Genomic DNA, 22,189 nt, shown 5'->3' on the forward strand with positions numbered 1-22,189 from the left:
GCAGGGGGGTGCGGCCACCAACACCCACGGACGCAAGTATCCCGCTGGATGTCCACCCAGAATTTAAAGTTGGAGCTCCGACTCCACTTGCCGGGACTGTCTGGAGTGGGGTTCAAAACCCTACTCCTTCTGGCCCAGCGGCGGGGATGCTTACTGCTACGCAAAAGGCCCACTCCGCACAAAAGGTGACACCCATACGTTTCCTGTGCCTTTTCCCTCCCCGTGACTGGAGCCCTATGCTGCCATTTCACGTTGCTAATCGGATTGGGCCTTTGTCATAGCGGTAGGATCCCTGCCGCTGGGCCAGATCAGGGTAGGGTTTCGAACCCCGCTCCAGACAGTCCCGGCAAGTGGAGTCGGAGCTCCGGCTCTAAATTCTGGGTTGACATCCAGTGGGATATTTGCGTCCGTGGGTGTGGGTGGCCCCCCCTCCTTGTATAGCTTGTGGGAGCCCGTAAAACCCTCCCGCCATAGGACTAACCGCCCTAATGGCTGGTTCAAAGATGGTTACGGTCACGGAATGAGCGTTAATCATGACCATAAATCCTTCCACCACTTCATACAGTTCCCCAAAGGGAACAGTGTGAAGACACGTATGATGACGACATTGCTAAATAAATAAATGGAATTAAAAAAATTCTTTTAGGGCTTTTAAAAGTCTTTAAATTCTGCAGCCTTCCGGTCTCAATATTGAGTTCAACAATTTCAGATCATAACCTCGGCCCCTATTTCATTTTCACTTATATTTTTCCACTCCTTTCCTTCCCCCCCCCTTTCCTTTTGTTTCTCTCTCACACCTGGCAGCTATCTTTTACCCTGCCAGTACACTTTACACCTAATCACAGCCTATTACCATCTCGTCTAGCTTCTAATCTCTTTTACTTCTTTTGGTTCTTTTATTCTTTTGTCTGATCGCAGCCCTGCCTTCGATCTAGTTCCTTTTCTCTCCAGTTTTGAAGAAGGGTCAAACCCGAAACGTCAACTCAAATTTCTCTCCACGGATGTTGCCTGACTTGCTGAGTTTTTCCAGCATTTTCTGTTATTTTAAATTGCTTTAATTCTCTTTAAAACTACTTCAGATTACTCAAAATAATGTAAACATTTTAAAAAGTTTATAAAAGTTACCAAAATCTTCAAAAAACTTCCAAAAACCTATTTAAACTGCTGCTTTGCATGTAAAAAAGCAAAGCAGCTTGACAGAAACATTGGGGGCGTGTCCAGTGAAACTGAGACCTCAAGGGGCGTGTCTCACTTACACTGCACGCTCCTGGGTCCGCGCTGGCTGCGCTCCTGGGCGGCGTGACGTCATACGCTGCCCGGGATTCTTGCTTCAGTTTCTGGAAGTGCAGGCGTCCCTGGAGCTGATCGGCAGGAGCGCGGGGTAAGTGCAAATATGGGGCTTGCACGCGCTGCAAGCCCCGTTCTGGAATTTCTGGCCCAATAATGGGAAACAGGGAAGTGGCAGAGACTTTGAACAAATATTTTGTATCTGTCTTCACAGTAGAAAACACTAAAAGCATCCTAGTAATAATAGATAATCAAGGGGCTATAGGGAGGGGGGAACTTAAAACAATCACCATCACTTAGAGGAAAAAGTACTAGACAAGCTTATGGGACTAAAGGTGGACAAGTCCCCTGGACCTGATGGCCTGCATCCTAGGGTCTTAAAAGAAGTGGCTGCAGAGATAGTGGATGCATTGGTTGTAATCTACCAGTTACATCTGTCACTGGGAAAATGCTGGAGTCCATTATTAAGGAAGTAGTAGCGGGACATTTAGAAAATCATAATACAGGAAACTCTCTACTATGTGCCGGTTTATCAAAAAGTCCAGATTACAGAGAGGTATAGTTTAAAAGGTACGAGAGCTCTGTACACAGCAACAAATCCAGGCTTCCCTGTTGCTTAGCAACATGTGCAGGAACTCTGGCCACAGACCAATCGTCCCTGTTGCTTAGCAACAAGTGCACAAACCCCAGTTACACTGCCACTAATGAAGTAAAACTTACCTGAACCTACTCCTGAATTTTGCCAGTTAAGAGATTTCCGGTTATTTAGGTGCCGGTTAAGAATTTCCTGTACAATCGAGCAGAGTCAGCATGGTTTTATGAAAGGGAAATTGTTTGACAAATTTGCTGGAGTTCTTTGAGGATGTAACGAGCAGGGTGGATAAAAGGGAACCAGTAGATGTTGTGTATTTGGATTTCCAGAAGGCATTCGATAAGGTGCCACATAAAAGGTTACTACACAAGATAAGAGCTCATGGGGTTGGGGGTAATATATTAGCATGGATAGAGGATTGGCTAACTAACAGAAAACAGAGTCGTGATAAAGAGGTCATTTTCAGGTTGGCAAACTGTAACTAGTGGGGTGCCACAGGGATCAGTGCTGGGGCCTCAACTATTTACAATCTATATTAATGACTTGGATGAAGGGACCGAATGTAATGTAGCCAGATTTGCTGCTGATCCAAAGATAGGTGGGAAAGCAAGTTGTGAGGAGGATGCAAAGAATCTCAAGGGATATAGATAGGTTAAATGAGTGGGCAAATATTTGACAGATGGAGTATAATGTGGGAAAATGTGAGGTTATCCACTTTGCTTGGAAGGATAAAAAAGCAAATTATTATTTAAATGGAGAGACACTACAAAATGCTGCAGTACAGAGGGATCTGGGGGTCCTTGTACATGAAACACAATTTTGGCATGCAGGTACCGCAAGTAATTAGGAAGGGAAATGGAATGTTGGCCTTTATTGCAAAGGGGGATGGAGTATAAAAGTAGGGCAGCCTTGCTACAACTGTACAGGGCGTTGATGAGACCACACCTGGAGTACTGCGTACAATTTTGGTCTCCTTATTTAAGGAGGGATATACTTGCATTGGAGGAAGTTCAGAGAAGGTTCACGAGGTTGATTCCTGAGATGAAGGGGTTGTCTTATGAGGAAAGGTTGAGCAGGTTGGGCCTATACTCATTGGAGATTGGAAGAATGAGAGGGGATCTTATTGAAACATATAAGATTCTGAGGGGGCTTGACCGGGTAGATGCTGAGAGGATGTTTCCCCTCATGGGGGAATCTAGAACTAGGGGGCATAGTTTCAGAATAAGGGGTCGCCCATTTAAGACTGAGATGAGGAGGAATTTCTTCTGAGGGTCGTGAATCTTTGGAATTCTCTACCCCAGAGAGCTGTGGAGGCTGGGTCATTGAATATATTCAAGGTGGAGATAGACATGTATTTGAGCTATAAGGGAGTCAAGGGTTATGGGGAGCGGGCAGGAAAGTGGAGTTGATGCCAAGATCAGATCAGCCATGATCTTATTGAATGGCGGGGCAGGCTCGAGGGGCCGAATGACCACCTCCTGCTCCTACTTATGTATGCCAGCGACAACCACATCCCAAGAATGACATTTAAATTTTTTTTAAAAAAAATGGCTGCAGATAAAGTTTTAAATGAAAGGGTGCGTTGGGGGTTTGGGATGATGGTGAACTTGAGCAATTGTTTTTCTGGTTACAGGGGCTTTCTAGCAGTAGCAACATTGAGAAGTAAATGAGGTGAGTTTGAGAGCTGTGGGGATTAAATTTTAAGCAGTGAAATTGAGTCGGGTGTTCAAGGTTCTGTTCAGCACATGCATTTTCCTCATTGCACGTCCAATCCAACACCAACTATACCCATAAAGAGCCCTTTGACTCCTGTGTGGAGGCTATAAAACTAAATCAAGAATGCGTGTTTGATTTCTGATGTTGGGCTCCAGTTTCACTAAACTGTTGTGTCTCGTGATTTTTCTTTGTCAAACTAACTTTCCTTGGCTTGTTGGTTAGTGCTGTAAGCACTGCCTTGTCACTCTGGGCCATTGGAATTCTGTGGTGCTACAGCCAAGGAACTTGGGGTCCACCAGGGCACTGGGCCCTAATCTTCCATAAGTCTTTTTTAAAGGGGCTTGTTTTGGGGGTAGTATAATAGGTGTTAGATTGGGTCCACTGCTTGTAAAGATCGTTCCCTTTAGAGTATTTCTCATTGCTGTACAAGTTTGAACAAACATCAGTAGATTGGTTGCTATGATCTGAATAGGCTGTCATTTTACTTGCCAATGGCCAAGCCATTTTTTTTCCTTTGCCCTTCTCTGTACTGCATGGAAGTGTTCTGTAATAGTTTAAATTCGGCACTAATGAACTGACTTGAACGTGTTAGATGGTGCCGAGGCTTTGAAGGGTCAGGAGGCGAGTCACTCGTGCCCAGGCTCTGCCATGCTCTTGTAGTGACGGTGCTGATTCTGTTGGTCCAGCCAAGTGTGGTAGACTTGGTGATGGTGGTGCCGTTGGAGGGCATGGGTGTTGGCTGGCCTTACTTCTGCGAGAGATGATCATTAGCTGTCACTTAAGTAGCATGAATGCTATCAGTTGCTTGTTAGTCCAATTCTGGCTGGTATCCAGGTCCCACTATCATGGGCCAATTCATTAGCAGAGGAGTTGAGTGGAGCTGAACACTGGAATCGTCTGTGAACAGCTCCACTCCTATCATTACAGATGCAGAATTTGAATTGTGTTTTAATGGTGCCATTGCAAACCACCATTAAACTGCAGTGGTGCACACATGCAATTTAAAATAAAACCTTTAACTTTTGAAAATCGGTTTCGTTTTATACTCCTAATTGCAATTCTTTAGATAATTCCCCTCATGATTGTCATCTTTGGTGGACTCTCATTTGAAATGGGCTTCTTTTATTTCCATTTAAGCCTTCAAATATATTCTTTACATTGGATGATGTGGTGAAAGTGGGTGACTTTGGGCTGGTGACTGCAATGGACCAAGAGGAAGAGGAGGGATCCATACTCACACCAATGCCAGTGTACGCTAGACACACTGGGCAAGTGGGCACTAAGCTCTACATGAGTCCAGAGCAGGTGAGTAAAGTAATTCACCATATTTTCCAGTAAGCTTGGTAAATGCTGCAGTTGCACAAGTGTGGATATATATATTAAAGTAATCTTTGTGTCTTGTAGCTATCTGGGAATACTTACTCCCACAAAGTGGACATCTTTTCTTTGGGCCTGATCCTATTTGAATTGTTGTATCCCTTCAGCACGCAGATGGAGAGAGTCCAGGTAAGCATTACTACGGGCTGTGTAACTTGTGTGTTCATCAATCCGCGACCAGTGGACTGGGCAGTTGGGGACTAACTTGGTGCATTACCCAACACGGTAGAAAGTAATTCATGAGTGTGGATGTGTTCTGCAGGGTCATGTGTGGACAGTACATGCAGTTCTCACAGCTCTAGATGGCATATTCTTAATGAGAGGATCGGGTGACTGAAAGCTAAGCCAAAAAGGTGGATTTTGAGAAGCATTTTAGAAAAATAGGAGCAGGAGTAGGCCATTCGGCCCTTCGAGCCTGCTCTGCCATTCAATATGATCATGATTGATCCTCTATCTCAATACCATATTCCTGCGCTCTCCCCATGCCCCTTGATGCATTTTGTGTCCAGAAATCTATCTCTCTCAAATATATTCAGTGACTCGGCCTCCACAGCCTTCTGTGGTAGAGAATTCCACAGGTTCACCACCCTCTGAGTGAAGGAATTTCTCCTCACCTCAGTCTTAAATGCCCTACCCCGTATCATGAGACTGACCCCTTGTTTTAGAGCCCCCCCCCCCCCCCCCCAAAGCCAGGGGAAACCTCCTCCTTGAAAGGAGCTTGGAGAAGTAGAAGCAGGGAGGAGATGAGGGGCTGCCAGAGAGCAGAGCAAAGGCCCTGCCTCCAGAGGTGGGGCGAAGGGGCGAAGATGCTGGCTGACTTCTCAGCCCCGTCTTCTTTCAGTCATTAACTTTGAAGCCACTGTAGCTCTCCTTCTGCTGTCCTGGGTGACATTACTTAGCTCCGTGCACATCAAGGATCCAATCTAGGGCCTTCGTGGACTGCGCCGATTGCATGTCAGCGTGTTTGTCCACTGAATCATCCCTGAGTTTCTGACCTCGGTTCTAACGTTTGAATAACTCCTTTCCCTTTACAGACATTAACAGAAGTTCGGGATTTGAAATTCCCCTCTTTATTTCTTGAGGAATATCTTCAGGAGGTAAGTCATTGTATATGAAATACTGTATGATCGTATTTAGTTTTTAATTGTACCAGATGTCGGTATTAATTTGTTCACTTAAAAGGGTGGGGGGTGGCAGAAACCTCGTTTCTAAGTGGGAGTGGACACCCTTGTTTTCAGCTCCTGGAACTTTGCTTAATTCCAACAGTGGGATGAAAATCGTCGTCACTTGACGTGCCCTTTAACAACAACTACTTGCATTTATAAAGCGCCTTTTAATGTAGTAAAACGTACAATGGTGCTTCACAGCGTCGTTACCAGCCAAAATTTGACACTGAGCCACATGAGATTTTGGAATAGGTGACCAAAAGCTTGGCCAAGGAGGTAAGTTTTTTAAGGAGCGGATTAAAAGGATAGAGGGGCGGAGAGGTTTAGGGAGGGAATTCCAGTGCTTACGGCCTAGACGGCTGAAGGCGCGGCCGCCAATGGTGGAGCGATGAAAATCGGGGCTGCGCAAGAGGCCAGAATTGGAGGAGCGGAGAGATCTCGTAGGGTTGTGGGGCTGGAGGAGGTTACAGAAATAGGGAGGGGCAAAGCCATGGCGGGATTTGAACACAAGGATGAGAATTTTAAAGTCAATTTTAAAATCTAATTTTGAGACTCTGAAGCTGAGCTTTGGTCAAGTGAAATGCAATCCCAGTTGAATTGTTTGTCCTATTCTAGTTTATCAGCAAAACTTTTGGACCATTACATTTTGAGCCAGTGTTCCGTTAAAATGTTACGGACCTTGCATTTAATGTTTCTGCACTGCGCAGTGGCTAATATAAAATGCATGGCTTCACGTACAGTGATACGGATCTGTAATTGTCGACTGAGGTCTACTTGTTCAATCCTTAGCAGTTGTGAATAACCTGGGGATGGAGGAATGCAGCGTAGCTGGATCTGTTCTTGTCGGCTACATGCACAGTGAAGTCCCAATCTCGGTTGGGAAAGTGAGAAGCAGAGATGGGGAGGAGGGGGGAAAAGCATAAATCTACATATTGGGTTGCTAAGACAGGCAGTTGAGTGACGTATGGGACAGAATAAACTTATTGCTTAATGATTATTAAATGTTCTTTTAAATATTGATCAGCTGGTCGCATGGGGAGTGCCCACCCCTTAGGAGCCCAGGGCTGGGAATATGTAATTCCTGTTCACTTCTGAGCATTACTGATGCCTATTTAGCAGATCTGTAGACTGGGGCTGGCTGGAGGGGGCGAGAGGAACTTTTTGGCAGAGGGAGGATTAGTCTGAGGAACCCTCTCGTTGGAAACTTAATTGCTCAACATTGGACCACATGAGCGGCGTAAGTAAATGAGTGGGCTGACCAATGGCGAGCACAGTGGGAGGTGTTTAGCTGCAACTGTTTAATTCTCGCAGGCTCAACACTTTTTGCATTTAAGTTGGCGTCGGATGCAAAGCAGCAGTCTGTGCTGGGTGAATATTCATATTTCTAAATGGCGATTGAATTCTAAGCAACGCAGCCATAGAATCATACAGCCAGAAGGAGGCCATTTGGCCCATCGTGTCTGTGCTAGCTCTTTGAATGAGCTACCAATTAGTCCCACTCCCCTGCTCTCTTCCCCCATAGCCCTGCAGATTTTTCCTTTTTAAGTAGAGATCCAATTCCCTTTTTAAAAGTTACTATTCAATCTGCTTGGACCACCTCTTCAGGCAGTGCATTCCAGACAAAATCCTTGAACGTGGTGTCGCCTCCCAAATCTGAGCCCACCTTTCCCGCGACTCTGATTTGTCACACTGCTTGTAGGACATCCTGATTTGTCACACTGCTTGTCTGGCATCCAGTACTGGATGAGCAGAAATTTCTTCCAACTAAATATTGGGAAGACCAAAGCCATTTGCTTCGGTCCTGCTACAAACTCCACTGACTCCATCCCTCTCCCTGACAACTGTCTGAGGCTGAACAAGACCGTTCGCAACTGCATTGCATATTTGACCCCAAGATAAGCTTCCGACTACATCTGCTTCATCACCAAGACTGCCTACTTCCATCTCCGTAGCAGCACCCGACTCCATCCTGCCCCATCTGCTGAAACCCTCCTCCATGCCTTTGTTACCTCTACACTTGACTCTTCCAATACTTTCTTGGCTGGCTTCCCATTTTGCACCCTACATAAACAAGCTCATCCAAAACTCTGCTGCCCGTGTCCTAAGTAGCACCAAGTCCCGTTCACGCATCACCCCTGTGCTCGCGAACCTACATTGGCTCTTGGTCTGGCCACGATCTCTTGTGACCTCCTACAACCTGCCGAGATATCTTCATTCCTCCAATTCTGACTTCTTGCACATCCCTGATTTTAATCACTCCACCATTGACGGCCGTGCCTTCAGCTGCCTCGGCCCTAAGCTCTGGAATTTCCTCCCTAAACCATTCCACCTCTCTACCACTCCCTCCTTTTAAGATGCTGCTTAAAACCTACCTCTTTGACCAAGCTTTTGGTCATCTGTCCTAATATCTCATGTGTCACATTTTTTCGTATAAAACTCCTGTGAAGTGCCTTGAGACGATTTACAATGTTAAAGGTGCTATATAGATGCAAGTTGTTAATAACTAAAGAGTAAAAACATTTCTCCGCCCCTTTTTTGCCAATTACTTTGAATCTGTGTCCTCAGTTAACGACCCTCCTGCCAGTGGAAACCATTTCTCCCCATCTACTCTTACCAAAACCCCTCGTAGTATTGTACACCTCTATTAAATCTCCCCTTTAATTTCTCTGCTCTAAGGAGAACAGCCCCAGCTTCCTCATTCTCACCAGATGACTGAAACCCCTCATCCCTGGTACCATTCTAGTAAATCTGCTCTGCACCCTCTCCAAGGCCTTGACATCCTTTCTAAGGTGTGGTGCCCAGAATTGGACACAATACTCCAGCTGAGGCCTAACCAACAATTTATAATAAAATGTACATAAAACGTGACGGAAGTCAGGCGAAACTAACAAGCCTCTGTGGAAATTAACTTTGAATTTTTGTCCCCCCCCCTCCGGTGCAGCATGAAATGGTGCAGCAAATGCTTTCTCACGAACCCGCCGAGCGTCCCGAGGCTGTGGACATTGTCAACAACCCACTCTTCGAGAGCTTCGACGTTCCCGAAAAGCAGCTGCTGAGGCAGAGGACGCGGACGCTCAGTTCCAGCGGCGTCAAGGCTTTGAGGGCGTCTGTCTCCTAGCAGCGGAAAGTCGACCTGGCAGGTTCTTCTTCTCGTATATCTTCCGTTTCATTTGTCGACGCGCAGTCAGTCAGTATTTGCGCATGTTTACGAAGCCGCGTTCTCTTGATTCATTTCCAAGAAAGAGTTGCCAAAAGTTTAAAGGTCAAGCGACTGGATACTATTCCCATTTTATACTGTACAACCGAACTGAAATCCGAAACGTTTGTTTAAAAAAAAGTGTCCGTTTGGAAGACTGCACATCTGAAGTGACTACGGGTGCAGTTCTGCTGATTGGAGGCCTGGTTCGTCCTGCATGCACTGCAGCTGCGCAGGCTTCAGTTAATTCTTCACCCATTCCATTGTGGACTCCGTTGTGCATACTTCCGCACATCAGATCAGATGCATGCATTTTGAGGGAAAGCGAGAGCTGGGACTTCGACTCAGCATGCGGGCTCTAAATTGCTGAGCGGGCTGGGTGCTGCTTACGGTACTCCCGACTTGGTTGCGTCCTCGTGTCAAAGCACATTCATAGAAGATGGGAGCAGGAGTAGGCCATTCGGCCCCTCGAGCCTGCTCCGCCATTCAATGAGATCATGGCTGATCATCCAAATTCAGTACCCTGTCCCTGCCTTCCAACTTAACTGCTGCAACCGCCCCGAACTCCGGGAAACTGAAGCGATGCTGCCACTTGTGAATTTCAATCGTGGTTTGAAACCACCCCCACCCACCCGTTTGCTGGGAGCTTGTGTCGCTGGATGTAGCGAATCATGGAGTTAGAATGCCTTTGTGTTGCTGTGAAGGCACAAGTAATGGTATAGATATAGCAAACGTTCATTGGGTATCAGCTAAACTGGTTAAGAGGAGCTAATGGATTTTCAAATAATCTTTGTCTTGCTGTGCATGTTTCACAGTGAATGGGCAATTTCTACATTCTTAATCATGAAAAATACATGTCTTTTATATTTGGCATTTTGTTAATGTTACAGCATTGACTGAAGGTACTTCAGTTCCTGTCATAAGTCCCCTCGAGTTTCTGGCCAACGAAAAATGGATAAATGTGCAGAAATTGTCCAAGTGTCTCCAGCTCTCCCATCGAACCATTGGTAACAGCCCTGGTCTGTGAACCACTAACCGTAGAGGTCAAAGGTCCCCAGGCTCCATTCCCATCAGTGTTCAGTTAGCTGTTCTTGATTGAGATGCCACTGTTTCAGCACATGTGGGCTGTCGGAAGAGGAAAAAATGTCAGGCAGGATTCCTGCTCCTGATTGATGGAAGGCGTCTCCTGTATAAACAGAGTCTCCAAGCACACTCACTGTCTGGGCAGACGTGGCGAGCAGGCCCTTGGGCTTGTACTGGGCGGTGCTGGCGCTGGTGGTATCATACCCCATCAGGGTGCAGTGAAAAAATCAGTTCCTTTTGTCATATTGACGAGGTTGACTTTCAAGCACATGGTTGCAGTTGAATATTTAAATCCAGATATTTTTTTTTTGTCAGTGGTCTAAATTTTTTTCAGTCTGTGGACTGAATACCAAGCTGAAACTGGTGAACAGAATGCTTATTGTAATAAATCATCTGCTTAGAAGTCTGCCCAATTTTTAGTTATTTCTGCAGGATCTTATCTGGCTGTTGTATCAGATTGTGCATACTTAAAATGACAATTGTTTTTTTCCATCTATAGGATACCAGTGTGTGTTGGGGACTGGTCAATTCTATAGATCAACATCTATAGGATACCAGTGTGTTGGGGACTGGTCAATTCTATAGATCAACACCTATAGGATACCAGTGTGTATTGGGGCCTGGTCAATTCTATAGATCAACATCTATAGGATACCAGTGTGTGTTGGACTGGTCAATTCTATAGATCAACATCTATAGGATACCAGTGTGTTGGGGACTGGTCAATTCTATAGATCAACACCTATAGGATACCAGTGTGTATTGGGGCCTGGTCAATTCTATAGATCAACATCTATAGGATACCAGTGTGTGTTGGGGACTGGTCAATTCTATAGATCAACATCTATAGGATACCAGTGTGTATTGGGGCCTGGTCAATTCTATAGATCAACATCTATAGGATACCAGTGTGTGTTGGGGACTGGTCAATTCTATAGATCAACATCTATAGGATACCAGCGTGTATTGGGGACTGGTCAATTCTATAGATCAACATCTATAGGATACCAGCGTGTGTTGGCCATCATTCTGGCTAATAAAGGTGACTCTTTTAATTTATGCTCAACGCATTCAGCCTGAGAGAAAACTATTTAACTTGTGGACTCATCAATAAAAGTACCCACCCCATCTTACTTGGAAGCACCTTAAGCCAACGAAGATGATACCACCCCCTCAGTGAGTATACAGAAACGTCACTGTACTAAATTATGATTTGGACTACGGAAAGATAGTGGGAAGGAGCACAAATGGAATTGGATAAGTGGTGCAAGAATTAGCACTTGCACAGATGGCTAATGGGGGAAAATGGCCTCCCGGACTGAGGTGTCTTTATTGCCGCTGTTCTTTTCATGTTGTCGTAGAAGTCTCTTGCTGGGGGAATGTCAACTTTCCAAGTCAAACCTGATATAAAGTACAAAGTAAACTTCCCACCGAAACACAAAATGCTGGAAATATACAGCAGGTCAGTCAGCATCCAGAAAAAAAATACGTTGACGTTGTAGGAACAACCCTTCCGAACAAAAGTGAAAGATAAGCAAACATCTTAGAATTGGGGGAAGGAGGATAAAACAAAAAAAAATGATAGATGCTGCAATCACAGAGGAGGTTAATGGGCTGAATGACCTGTTATCTGCTTAAAAGGAAAGCAGAAAATTGTTATGAAAGGTCATTAGTGAGACAATGCATAGACCTTGAATGACAAAAGAATGCTCAACTAACTTAATACAGTGAATATCTGGGGAAAAGTGCATGAAATTGGGGAGAAAGAGTCTGCAGATGCAAGTCTAAAATGCTGGATAAGTCTTGCAAGGAGGAAAAAAAAGAGTGCAAACTTTGTTTTTTTGTTGCCAGAATTGTGTTCTCACAGAAGGGTCTGCACCTGGGACACTAACCTGATTTCCCCACCCTAGAGAGTGACAGCACCCCACCCTCCCGCCACCTAACCAGCAAGAGTGAGCAAGGTAGCTCGAGATACCAGAGGGGCTGCACAATGCCCTGGAGAAATGAGATGCTGTTGTTGAACATTGTTGGAGGCCAACAACAGAATTCCGAGTGGGAATAGGGGGTGGAGTTGGCGTAAGCCAGAGAGAGCCGAGGGTCACACTTGCGGACCGAGTGGAAGTGTTCAGCAAAGCCAGCACCTAATCTGTGTAGAGGGTGTACTGTAATATATTCCTATTACAGGGAAACTTTCTGGTATCTGGCACAGACGGGACCGACGTGGTGCCGGTTCATCAAAAATTCCGGATAACCGAACGCTATAGTAAAAAGATACGGAGCTGAGAGCTCCGTATAAAGCAACAAACCCTGTTGCTAACCGCTTCAGAACAATCGGCACAAGTTGCAAGCGTCTCTGTAGCTTAGCAACAGCTGCAGCTACACCCTTGCACAGCAACAAATGGAGTAAAAAAAGTAATAAAAGTTACCTGAACCTTCTCCTGAATTTTGCCGGTTAACTGACATTTCCGGTTATTTAGGGGCCAGTTAATCGAAAGTTTCCTGTATACTGTTGTTGCTGCTTGCTATGCAGTCTGCTCTGATCTGACCTGTATTTCCAACATTTTCTGTTGATTTACTGCATTTAATTTTTATTTTGTACAAAGTATTCCTCTTTTTTTATTTTCTGATGCTCAAAACCAGTTGCATACTTGCCTTACATGAATATTGATGTATTAATACTGATTTGAAAGCTGAGATTAACCGTGCTGTTACTATCCAGTATGAAACATAATATGCAATTGTATTTCATTACAGTTCCTGACCTCTGGTTATACGACTGCTTTTAGTCGACAAAGCTCCCACCTTGCATTGACCATGCGTTTTCAGATCATGCAAAAACATAGCAAATGTCAGTCGTGGGCTTGCCCTAGATTCAGATTGGATTGAACCACCTGAAGTAGCCTTTCCAAGATTTGTTCCGCAGGGCTGCTTTTACCAAGGTGATTGGAACCGATTGGAAAATCCCTTGCTATTCCTAACTGTTAAATGTAACCGCATTGGTGGCCATTTGTACTGTCTGGGGGGTGATGCGGATAAGCAACTGAACTGAATGGTGAGGCTGCCGAAGGGAGCCCTGTAACTGAAGCTGCATGCCTTGTACAGTCCACACAGCCATCCCTTGCTCTGCAGTCCTTCCCTTGTATGTGAAAGTGCACACTGTTCATACAATTCAAACGTATGAATCAATTTTCTTTCATACCCAAGTGACTATGGATCTTTAGAAATGCACTTTTACTCATTAAATGTGTGTGATTATATACCTTTCAATCATGAGCTTGCAAATTAAGATTCAAAATTTTAAATTGAGAGTCCTCTCCTATTCAGGTATTTTAAAACTACCCGTATTGTCGGATTAATAAAGCCTTTCACTCCTGATGGAATCTGCCTCCGCTTGCACCCGCAGGTTTTCTGATGGCTATGGGCACAGTCTGAAGAGGTGCTATTCATGATCTGAAGGCATCGTAGCTGGGACGAGTTGGTGTGAGCTGATGTGTTTGGCAGTACCAAACTGGCATCAACTTTTCCTGGTTGGGTGGCCCTTCACATTAGCATTCAGGCCAGTGTGGGAGGGTTCACCTCCCCTGTTAAGGTGGCATGTGCCTGGGCTTGCCATCGGAGTAACTCCTGGTGGAAGTGGAGAACTGAAATGTTTGGAGGGGGAAATTACTAAATCCATGCACTAACCGGAGTGTACAGACTGATGGGGTCGGGAGGTGCTTTTTATTCTGAAAGTATCCTTTCTTCTCTCTCCCAAACTTTGCTTCTTTAAATCATTTGACCTTTTTGAGATGCCCAGTACCCGGCTTGTAAGCTGGGTATCTAAAACATATTTGGTAGAAATTGTAATGTGCTTTTTTTTTTCTCTTGTGGAATCAGTATGTGACTCTTTATCAATACTCTTTGCATAGAACGCAGTTTTATAAATGAGTTGCCCTAAGGATGGTGTTATCTGTTGGAAACGGTCGTATTACTGTGCTGAATCCTCCTGTGCGGGAGTCATGATGTCTCATTCTACTGGTGTGTACATTAAGCTTCTACTGTTTTATAAAAAAACTGCTTTTTCTCAAATCAAAAAGATCTAATTGATATTCAGAGTAATTATGTATAGAATTCATTCAGGATTGTGCAGTAACTTTTTACATTTTAAATCTATTATGATGGAAGATTTCTGGGTAGATTTGACTGCAGAGGATTTTAGTTTTTTTTTTGTCATACAATGTAAAACTGTATATTTGTTAATCTTCATTACCAATCCATTTGGGTTGGTGGTATTGGGCATGCACTCCTTGCAATAATTGGTGCATTGCAACATTGTGACTTCATACAAGTCTAAAAGAGTCAATAAACGATTGAATTGCGCTGATGTAGTTCTGCTTTTTCATCATTAAATGTAAATTGGCTGGTAAATTTAAGACTTTCTGCCACATTTCTATATTTAGAACACATTTACCAAGCAATACATACCAGGAAGGGCCCAGGTTTTATCCATACTCATTAGCCGGGAGCTCTATAATTTGGAGAGCGCTAGCACGATTGGCAATGCACTCTCGCTTCTGAATCAGAAGGCCAGGGGTTAAGGCCCCACTCTAGAGTGGGGGAATGCTGCATCCTTGGAATGCCATCTTTGGATGAGATGTTAAACCAAGACATCGTCCGTCTATTCAGGTATGAGTTCCCGCAGTGTCTTGGCCAACATTCATCCCTCGGCCAGATCACCAATTCATCTCATTGCTGTTCGTGGGCATTTTGCACATTGGTGGTGTTTGCCTACACTTCTTCGCTGTGATGTGCTTTGGGACATGCAGGTTATGAAAGATGCTTGTATATAAATGCAAGTTGTTTGTTTCACTAATTACTCCTGGGCTACGGTGGGGGATTAACTGTCACGGGTCCTGCCCCATTCAAAGCCACAATGCAGACATATTTAAAATGGCATTTTTCTAACCCCTTTTAAAATCTCATGTATTTTTTTCAATTCTGGAGGCGTTAGGGTTGGTCTAGCGGCCAGTAGAATCTGAATATTTAGTTACAATACTTGACTACAGTTGTTGCACCCTGCTTCACATAAAAGACTTGCATTTATATAGCGCCTTTTGCGAACTCTATGTTCCAATCTGCAATATAGCCTGTGATGTACTTTTGAAGTGCAGTCGCTGCTAAAATGTTAGAAACGCGGCAGCCAATTGGTGCACAGCTAGCTCCCACAAACAGCAATGTGAATTTTCTTCTTTATTCGTTCCTGGGATGTGGGTGTTGCTGGCAAGGCCAGCATTTATTGCCCATCCCTAATCGCCCTTGAGGTGGCGGTGAGCTGCCACCTTGAAATGCTGCAGTCAGTGTGGTGAAGGTACTCCCACAGTGCTGTTGGGGAGAGTCCCAGGATTTTGGCCCAGCAACAATGAAGGAACGACAATATACGTCTGTCGGGATGGTGTGTGACTTGGAGGCGGTGGTGTTCCCATATGCCTGCTGCCCTTGTCCTTCTAGGTGGAAGAGGTCGCGGGTTTGGGAGGTGCTGCCAAAGAAGCCTTGACAAGTTGCTGCAGTGCATCTTGTAGATGGTACACACTGCAGCCAAGGTATGCTGGTGGTGGAGGGAGTGAATGTTTAAGGTGGTGGATGGGGTGCCAATCAAGCGGGCTGCTTTGTCCTGGATGGTGTCAAACTTCTTCAGTGTTGTTGGAGCTGCACTCATCCAGGCAAGTGGAGAGTATTCCATCAAACTCCTTACTTGTGCCTTGTAGATGGTGGAAAAGCTTTGGGGAGTCAGGAGGTGAGACACTCGCCACAGAATATCTAGCCTCTGACCTGCTCTTGTTGCCACAGTATTTGTGGCTGATCCAGTTAAGTTTCTGGTCAATAGTGACCCCCAGGATGTTGATGGTGGGAGATTCGGCGATGGTAATACTGTTGAATGTCAAGTGGAGGTGGTTGGACTGTCGCTTATTGGAGATGGTCATTGCCTGGCACTTCTGTGGCGCGAATGTTTCCTGCCACTTATCAGCCCAAGCCTGAATGTCATCCAGATCTTGTTGCATGCAGGCATGGACTGCATCATTATCTGTGGAGTTGTGAATAGCGCTGAACACTGCAGTCATCAGCGACCATCCCCATTTCTGACCTTATGTTGGAGGGAAGGTCGTTGATGAAGCCGCTGAAGATGGTTGGTCCTAGGACACTGCCCTGAGGAACTCCTGCAGCGATGTCCTGGGGCTGTGATAATTGATCTTCAACCACCACAACCATCTTTTGTGCTAGGTATGACTCCAGCCAATGGAGTGTTTTCCCCCCGTTCCCATTGACTTCAGTTTTACTAGGGCTCCTTGATGCCAGACTTGGTCAAATGCTGCCTTGATGTCAAGGCACCTCACCTCTGGAATTCAGCTCCTTTGTCCAGGTTTGGACCAAGGCTGTAATGAGGTCAGGAGCCGAGTGGTCTTGGCGGGCCCCAACTGGGCAGTCGTGAGCCGGTTATTGGTGAGTAAGTGCCGCTTGAGAGCACGGTCAATGACACCTTCCATCACTTTGCTGATGATTGAGAGTAGACTGATGGGGCAGTAATTGGCTGGGTTGGATTTGTCCTGTTTTTTTGTGGACAGGACATACCTGGGCAGTTTTCCACATTGTGGGATAGATGCCAGTGTTATAGCTGTACTAGAACAGCTTGGCTAGAGGCGCAGCTAGTTCTGGCGCACATCTTCAGCACAATAGCCGGGATGTTGGGGCCCATAGCCATTTCTTTATCACGTAGAGTGAATCAATTGGCTGAAGACTGGCTTCTGTGATGGTGGTGACCTCGGGAGTTGGCCGATATGTATCATCCACTCGGCACTTCTGGCTGAAGATGGTTGCAAATGCTTCAGCCTTGCCTTTTGCACTCGTGCTGGGCTCCACCATCATTCAGGATGGGGATATTCATGTAGCCTCCTCCCATTAATTGTTTAATGGTCTACTACCATTCACGACTGGATGTGGCAGGACTGCAGAGCTTTGATCTGATCTGTTGATTGTGGGATCGCTTAGCCCTGTCTATAGCATGTTTATGCTTTTTAGCATGCATATAGTCCTGTGTTGCAGCTTCCCCAGGCTGGTGCCGTATTTTTAAGTACGCCTGGTGCTGCTCCTGGCATGCTCTTCTACACTCCTTATTGAACCAGGGTTGGTCCCCTGGCTTGATGGTAATGGCAGAGTGAGGGATATGCTGGGCCATGAGGTTAGATTGTGGTCGAATACAATTCTGCTGATGGCCTGCAGCGTCTCATGGATGCCCATGTTTTAGCTGCTAGATCTGTTCTGAATCTATCCCATTTAGCACGGTGGTAGTGCCACACAACACGATGGAGGGTGACCTCAGTGTGAAGATGGGACTGCTACCAATACTGTCATGGAGAGATACATCTGCGACAGGTAGATTGGCGAGGACGTCGGCGGGAAACTCGAGCGGCAGCAGCGGGGCTATAAAAGGCTCCAGAGACCAGGTAAAGCCTACCAGTCCCTGAACTCGGAACTCAGAGGGAAGGAGAGAGGTAAAAAATAATCGAAGTGTGACGTCACCAGAAAGCAGGTAAGTGATTGGTTGGTGAGTATTTCTCTTTTTAAAGTTAAACTCTGGTTTATAGTTTCTAAGGTGTGATATTCATCTAGAATCAGGGCAGAGGGTATTTAAAAAATAATAAATTTAATTAATTACATAGAATGGGAGATCAGGTGATGTGTTGCTGCTGCAATATGTGGGAGCTGGTGGACACCATTGATGCTCACGGTGATCACATTTGCAGTAAGTGCTGGCAGCTTGAGGAATTCCGGCTCCGTGTTGAAGAGCTGGAGTCCGAGCTTCAAACACTGAGACACATCAGGGAGGGGGAGAGTTACCTGGACTCTGTTTCAGGAGGTAGTCACACCAATTAGATTAATTAATTCAGATGTAGTCCGTGGCCAGGGACAGGATGGTGTGACTAGAAGTGAGGCAGGTACGGGGATCCAGGAGGTAGTGTTGGAGGAGCCGCAGCCCTTGCTCTTGTCCAACAGGTTCGAGGCTCTTACTCCCTGTGAGGATGGGAACGGGGACTGCGGGGAGGATGAGCAACCCGGCCACAGCACCGTGGAGCGGGCGGCCATTCAAGTGGGGGGAGTTAAAAGAAATGTTGTAGTGGTAGGGGATAGTATCGTTAGGGGGATAGATAGGGTTCTTTGCAGCCGAGAGCGAGAGTCCCGAAGGCTGTGTTGCCTGCCCGGTGCCAGGGTTAAGGACATCTCTGGGCTGAAGAGAAACTTGGAGTGGGAGGGGGAGGATCCAGTTGTCGTGGTCCATGTTGGTACCAACGACATAGATAGGACAAGGAAAGAGGATCTGCTGAGGGAGTTTGAGCAGCTAGGGGCCAAATTAAAAAGCGGAACCACAAGGGTAATAATCTCTGGATTACTACCTGAGCCATGTGCAAATTTGGCTAAGGTAAATAAAATTAGAGAGTTAAATGCGTGGCTCAAAGACTGGTGTGGGAGAAATGGGTTTTGCTTCTTGGGACACTGGCATCAGTACTGGGATAGGAGAGAGCTTTCCGTTGGGACGGACTTCACTTGGCCAGTGCTGGGACTGGAATCCTGGCGAATCGAATAACTAGGGCTGTAGAGAGGGCTTTAAACTAATTAGTCAGGGGGGGAGGTTTTAAGAGAGCAAAAAATAAAAATGACAGCGGAGAAGGCAATAGAGCAAGATAGCAGTGGGGGAATTAAAAACCAGAGCGTGTCAGGAAGGGACAGAATGTATATAATGATAAAAGGTAAAGTAGTAAAAGGGGTAAAAGCAGGAATAAATTGTCAGAAAACATATTTGAAAGTTCTTTATCTGAATGCACGCAGCATTCGTAACAAAATTGACGAGTTGACGGTACAAATAACTAGACATGGGTATGATCTGGTGGCCATTACGGAAACATGGCTGCAAGATGATCATGACTGGGAACTAAACATACAAGGGTATTTGACAATTAGGAAGGACAGACCGGAAGGAAAGGGAGGTGGGGTGGCTATGTTAATAAAGGATGGAATCACTGCAATAGTCAGAAATGATATTGGGTCAAAGGATCAGGATAGTGAAATAGTTTGGGTGGAGATAAGGAATAAGAAGGGGAGAAAGTCACTAGTGGGCGTAGTCTATAGGCCTCCTAACAGTTGCAACTCTGTTGGTCGGAGTATAAATCAGGAAATAGTTGGCACTTGCAATAAGGGAACAGCTATAATCGTGGGGGATTTTAACTTTCATATTGATTGGACTAATTAAATTGGGCATGGCAGCCTTGAGGAAGAGTTCATAGTGTATTGGGGACAGGTTCCTTGAGCAGTATGTAACTGAACCAACCAGGGGGCAGGCAATCTTAGATCTGGTCCTGTGTAATGAGACAGGATTAATAAAAAATGTCCTCGTGAAGGATCCCCTTGGAATGAGTGACCATAATATGGTTGAATTCCAAATTTAGTTTGAGGGTGAGAGAGTTGGATCTCAAACTAGTGTACTGAGCTTAAATAAAGGAGACTATGAAGGTATGAGTGAGAATATAGAATGCCAAAATAGGGTAACAACTCGCTTCGCATGGCCAAGGACCCTGTCAATCTAAAATGGAGGATCCTGTTAGCCTAAAATGGTGGTGCAATGTCAACATCGCTGAGTCACTTGCATATTGTAAGAGATGATCATGTTAACTCGGGAGGCTGTGAAGGCAGCAGGAAGTAAAATAAAAGAAGCTGAACTGATCTGTGGCTGCTAATATGGCTGGCACCCACAATGTCACACCTTGCTGGTGGAAACAGTGTAGGGCGGAGTGCAGAGGATATACAGACAATAGGCGATCAGAAAACACATTACCATTATTGCAAACGCATTACCATACTGATTCGGTGATCGTGAAACCATTACCCGCATATTTCCTAAACTATAAACCATTCAGTGAAATGTGACTTCTTTATTTCAAACTGCCAGGCCAGGAAATCAATTTAAATGTGTACGCGCCCAGCTCGGGATTGGTGCAGACTGTAAGATGTGTTAATGTCTTCTCAAAAGCAAGTATAATAATGTGGTACTCTGTATGAAAGATTACTTGCTCTGGTGGAACCTGTCGAGACTCTGCTGGAGTCAGAACTGTGCTGTATCAGAGTAAGTCTCCCGGGACAACAGAATAAAACAACTGTTGAACTCAACCAGTATTCGACTCAGTGTTTGTACTGAACCAGATTGAGGGCAAAAGAATCCGTTTCAACATGAGAGTAGAATTGACTAAAGTGGACTGGGAAAACAGATTAAAGTGTAAGACGGTACAAGAGCAGTGGTCTACATTCAAGGAGATATTTCACATCTTTCAAGATAAATATATTCCACTGAGGAAAAAGGGGAGTAAAAGAAAAGACAGCCATCCATGGCTTAGTAAAGTAATAAAGGATAGTATCCGACTGAAAACAAGGGCATATAAAGTAGCCAAATCTAGTGGGAGGATAAAAGATTGGGAAGCATTTAAAAGCCAGCAAACAATAACTAAAAGATTAATTAAGAAAGGGAAGATAGATTGTATGAAAGTAAGCTAGCAAAAAATATAAAAACAGATAGCAAGAGTTTCTACAGCTATATAAAAAGAAAAAGGGTGGCAAAAGTGAACGTTGGTCCCTTAGAGGATGAGACCGGGAAACTAATGGTGGGGAACATGGAGATGGCAAAGACGATGAACAAATATTTTGTATCAGTCTTTACAGTAGAGGACACTAAAAATATCCCAACACTGGACAAACGGGGGGCAATTGGGGGGGGGGGGGGAGGAGCTAAAAGACAATTAAAATCACTAAGGAGATGGTACTCAGTAAAATAATGGGACTTAAGGCGGATAAATCCCCCGGACCTGATGGCCCACATCCTAGGGTCTTGAGAGAAGTGGTAATAGGGATTGTGGATGCATTGGTGATTATTTTCCAGAACTCCCTGGACTCAGGAAAGGTCCCGGCAGATTGGAAAACTGCTAATGTAACACCCTTATTTAAGAAGGGAAGTAGACAAAAAGCTGGAAACTATGGACCAGTTAGCCTAACATCTGTGGTTGGCAAAATGTTGGAGTCCATTATTAAGGAAACAGTAACAGAGCATTTGGATAAACATAATTTAATAGGACAGAGCCAGCATGGTTTTATGAAGGAAGTCATGTTTGACAAATTTGCTTGAATTCTTTGAGGACATAACATACAGGGTGGATAAAGGGGAACCAGTGGATGTAGTGTATTTGGACTTCCAAAAGGCATTTGACAAGGTTCCACACAAAAGATTACTGATCAAAATATAAAATCACGGGATTGGGGGTAATATACTGGCATGGGTGGAAGATTGGCTATCAAACAGAGAGTTGGGATAAATGGTTTGTTCTCGGGCTGGCAATCAGTAACTAGTGGTGTTCCGCAGGGGTCAGTGCTGGGACCCCAACTCTTCACAATCTATATTAACGATTTGGAGGAAGGGACCGAGTGCAACATATCCAAGTTTACCGACGATACAAAGATGGGAGGGAAAGCAGTGAGTGAGGAGGACATAAAAAACCTGCAAAAGGACATAGACAGGCAAAGTGAGTGGGCAGAGATTTGGCAGATGGAATATAATATTGGAAAGTGTGAGGTTATGCACTTTGGCAGAAAAAATCAAAGAGCAAGTTATTATCTAAATGGAGAGAAACTGCAAAGTGCTACAGTACAAAGGGATCTGGGGGTCCTGGTGCATGAAACACAAAAAGTTAGTATGCAGGT

At 45.0% G+C, this 22,189-nt stretch overlaps 1 protein-coding gene across 1 annotated transcript in view; it reads left to right on the forward strand.

Annotated features, from left to right (window-relative positions):
* eif2ak3 (eukaryotic translation initiation factor 2-alpha kinase 3) overlaps nt 1-14,776 on the forward strand; it is a 68,939-nt gene extending 54,163 nt beyond the window's left edge. Inside the window, exons 13-16 of the mRNA XM_085975540.1 lie at nt 4,733-4,900; nt 5,000-5,101; nt 6,007-6,069; nt 9,080-14,776. Of these exons, the coding sequence (XP_085831666.1) occupies nt 4,733-4,900; nt 5,000-5,101; nt 6,007-6,069; nt 9,080-9,256 (510 nt within the window). The 3' untranslated portion in view covers nt 9,257-14,776. The remainder of the gene's footprint in view (nt 1-4,732; nt 4,901-4,999; nt 5,102-6,006; nt 6,070-9,079) is intronic.
* The last annotated feature ends 7,413 nt before the right edge of the window (nt 14,777-22,189 follow it).

The sequence above is a fragment of the Somniosus microcephalus genome, chromosome 2 (genome assembly GCF_052327205.1).
Source record: "Somniosus microcephalus isolate GS21.2 chromosome 2, FLI_Smic_1.0, whole genome shotgun sequence".
In the NCBI taxonomy this organism is placed as follows: Eukaryota; Metazoa; Chordata; class Chondrichthyes; order Squaliformes; family Somniosidae; genus Somniosus; species Somniosus microcephalus.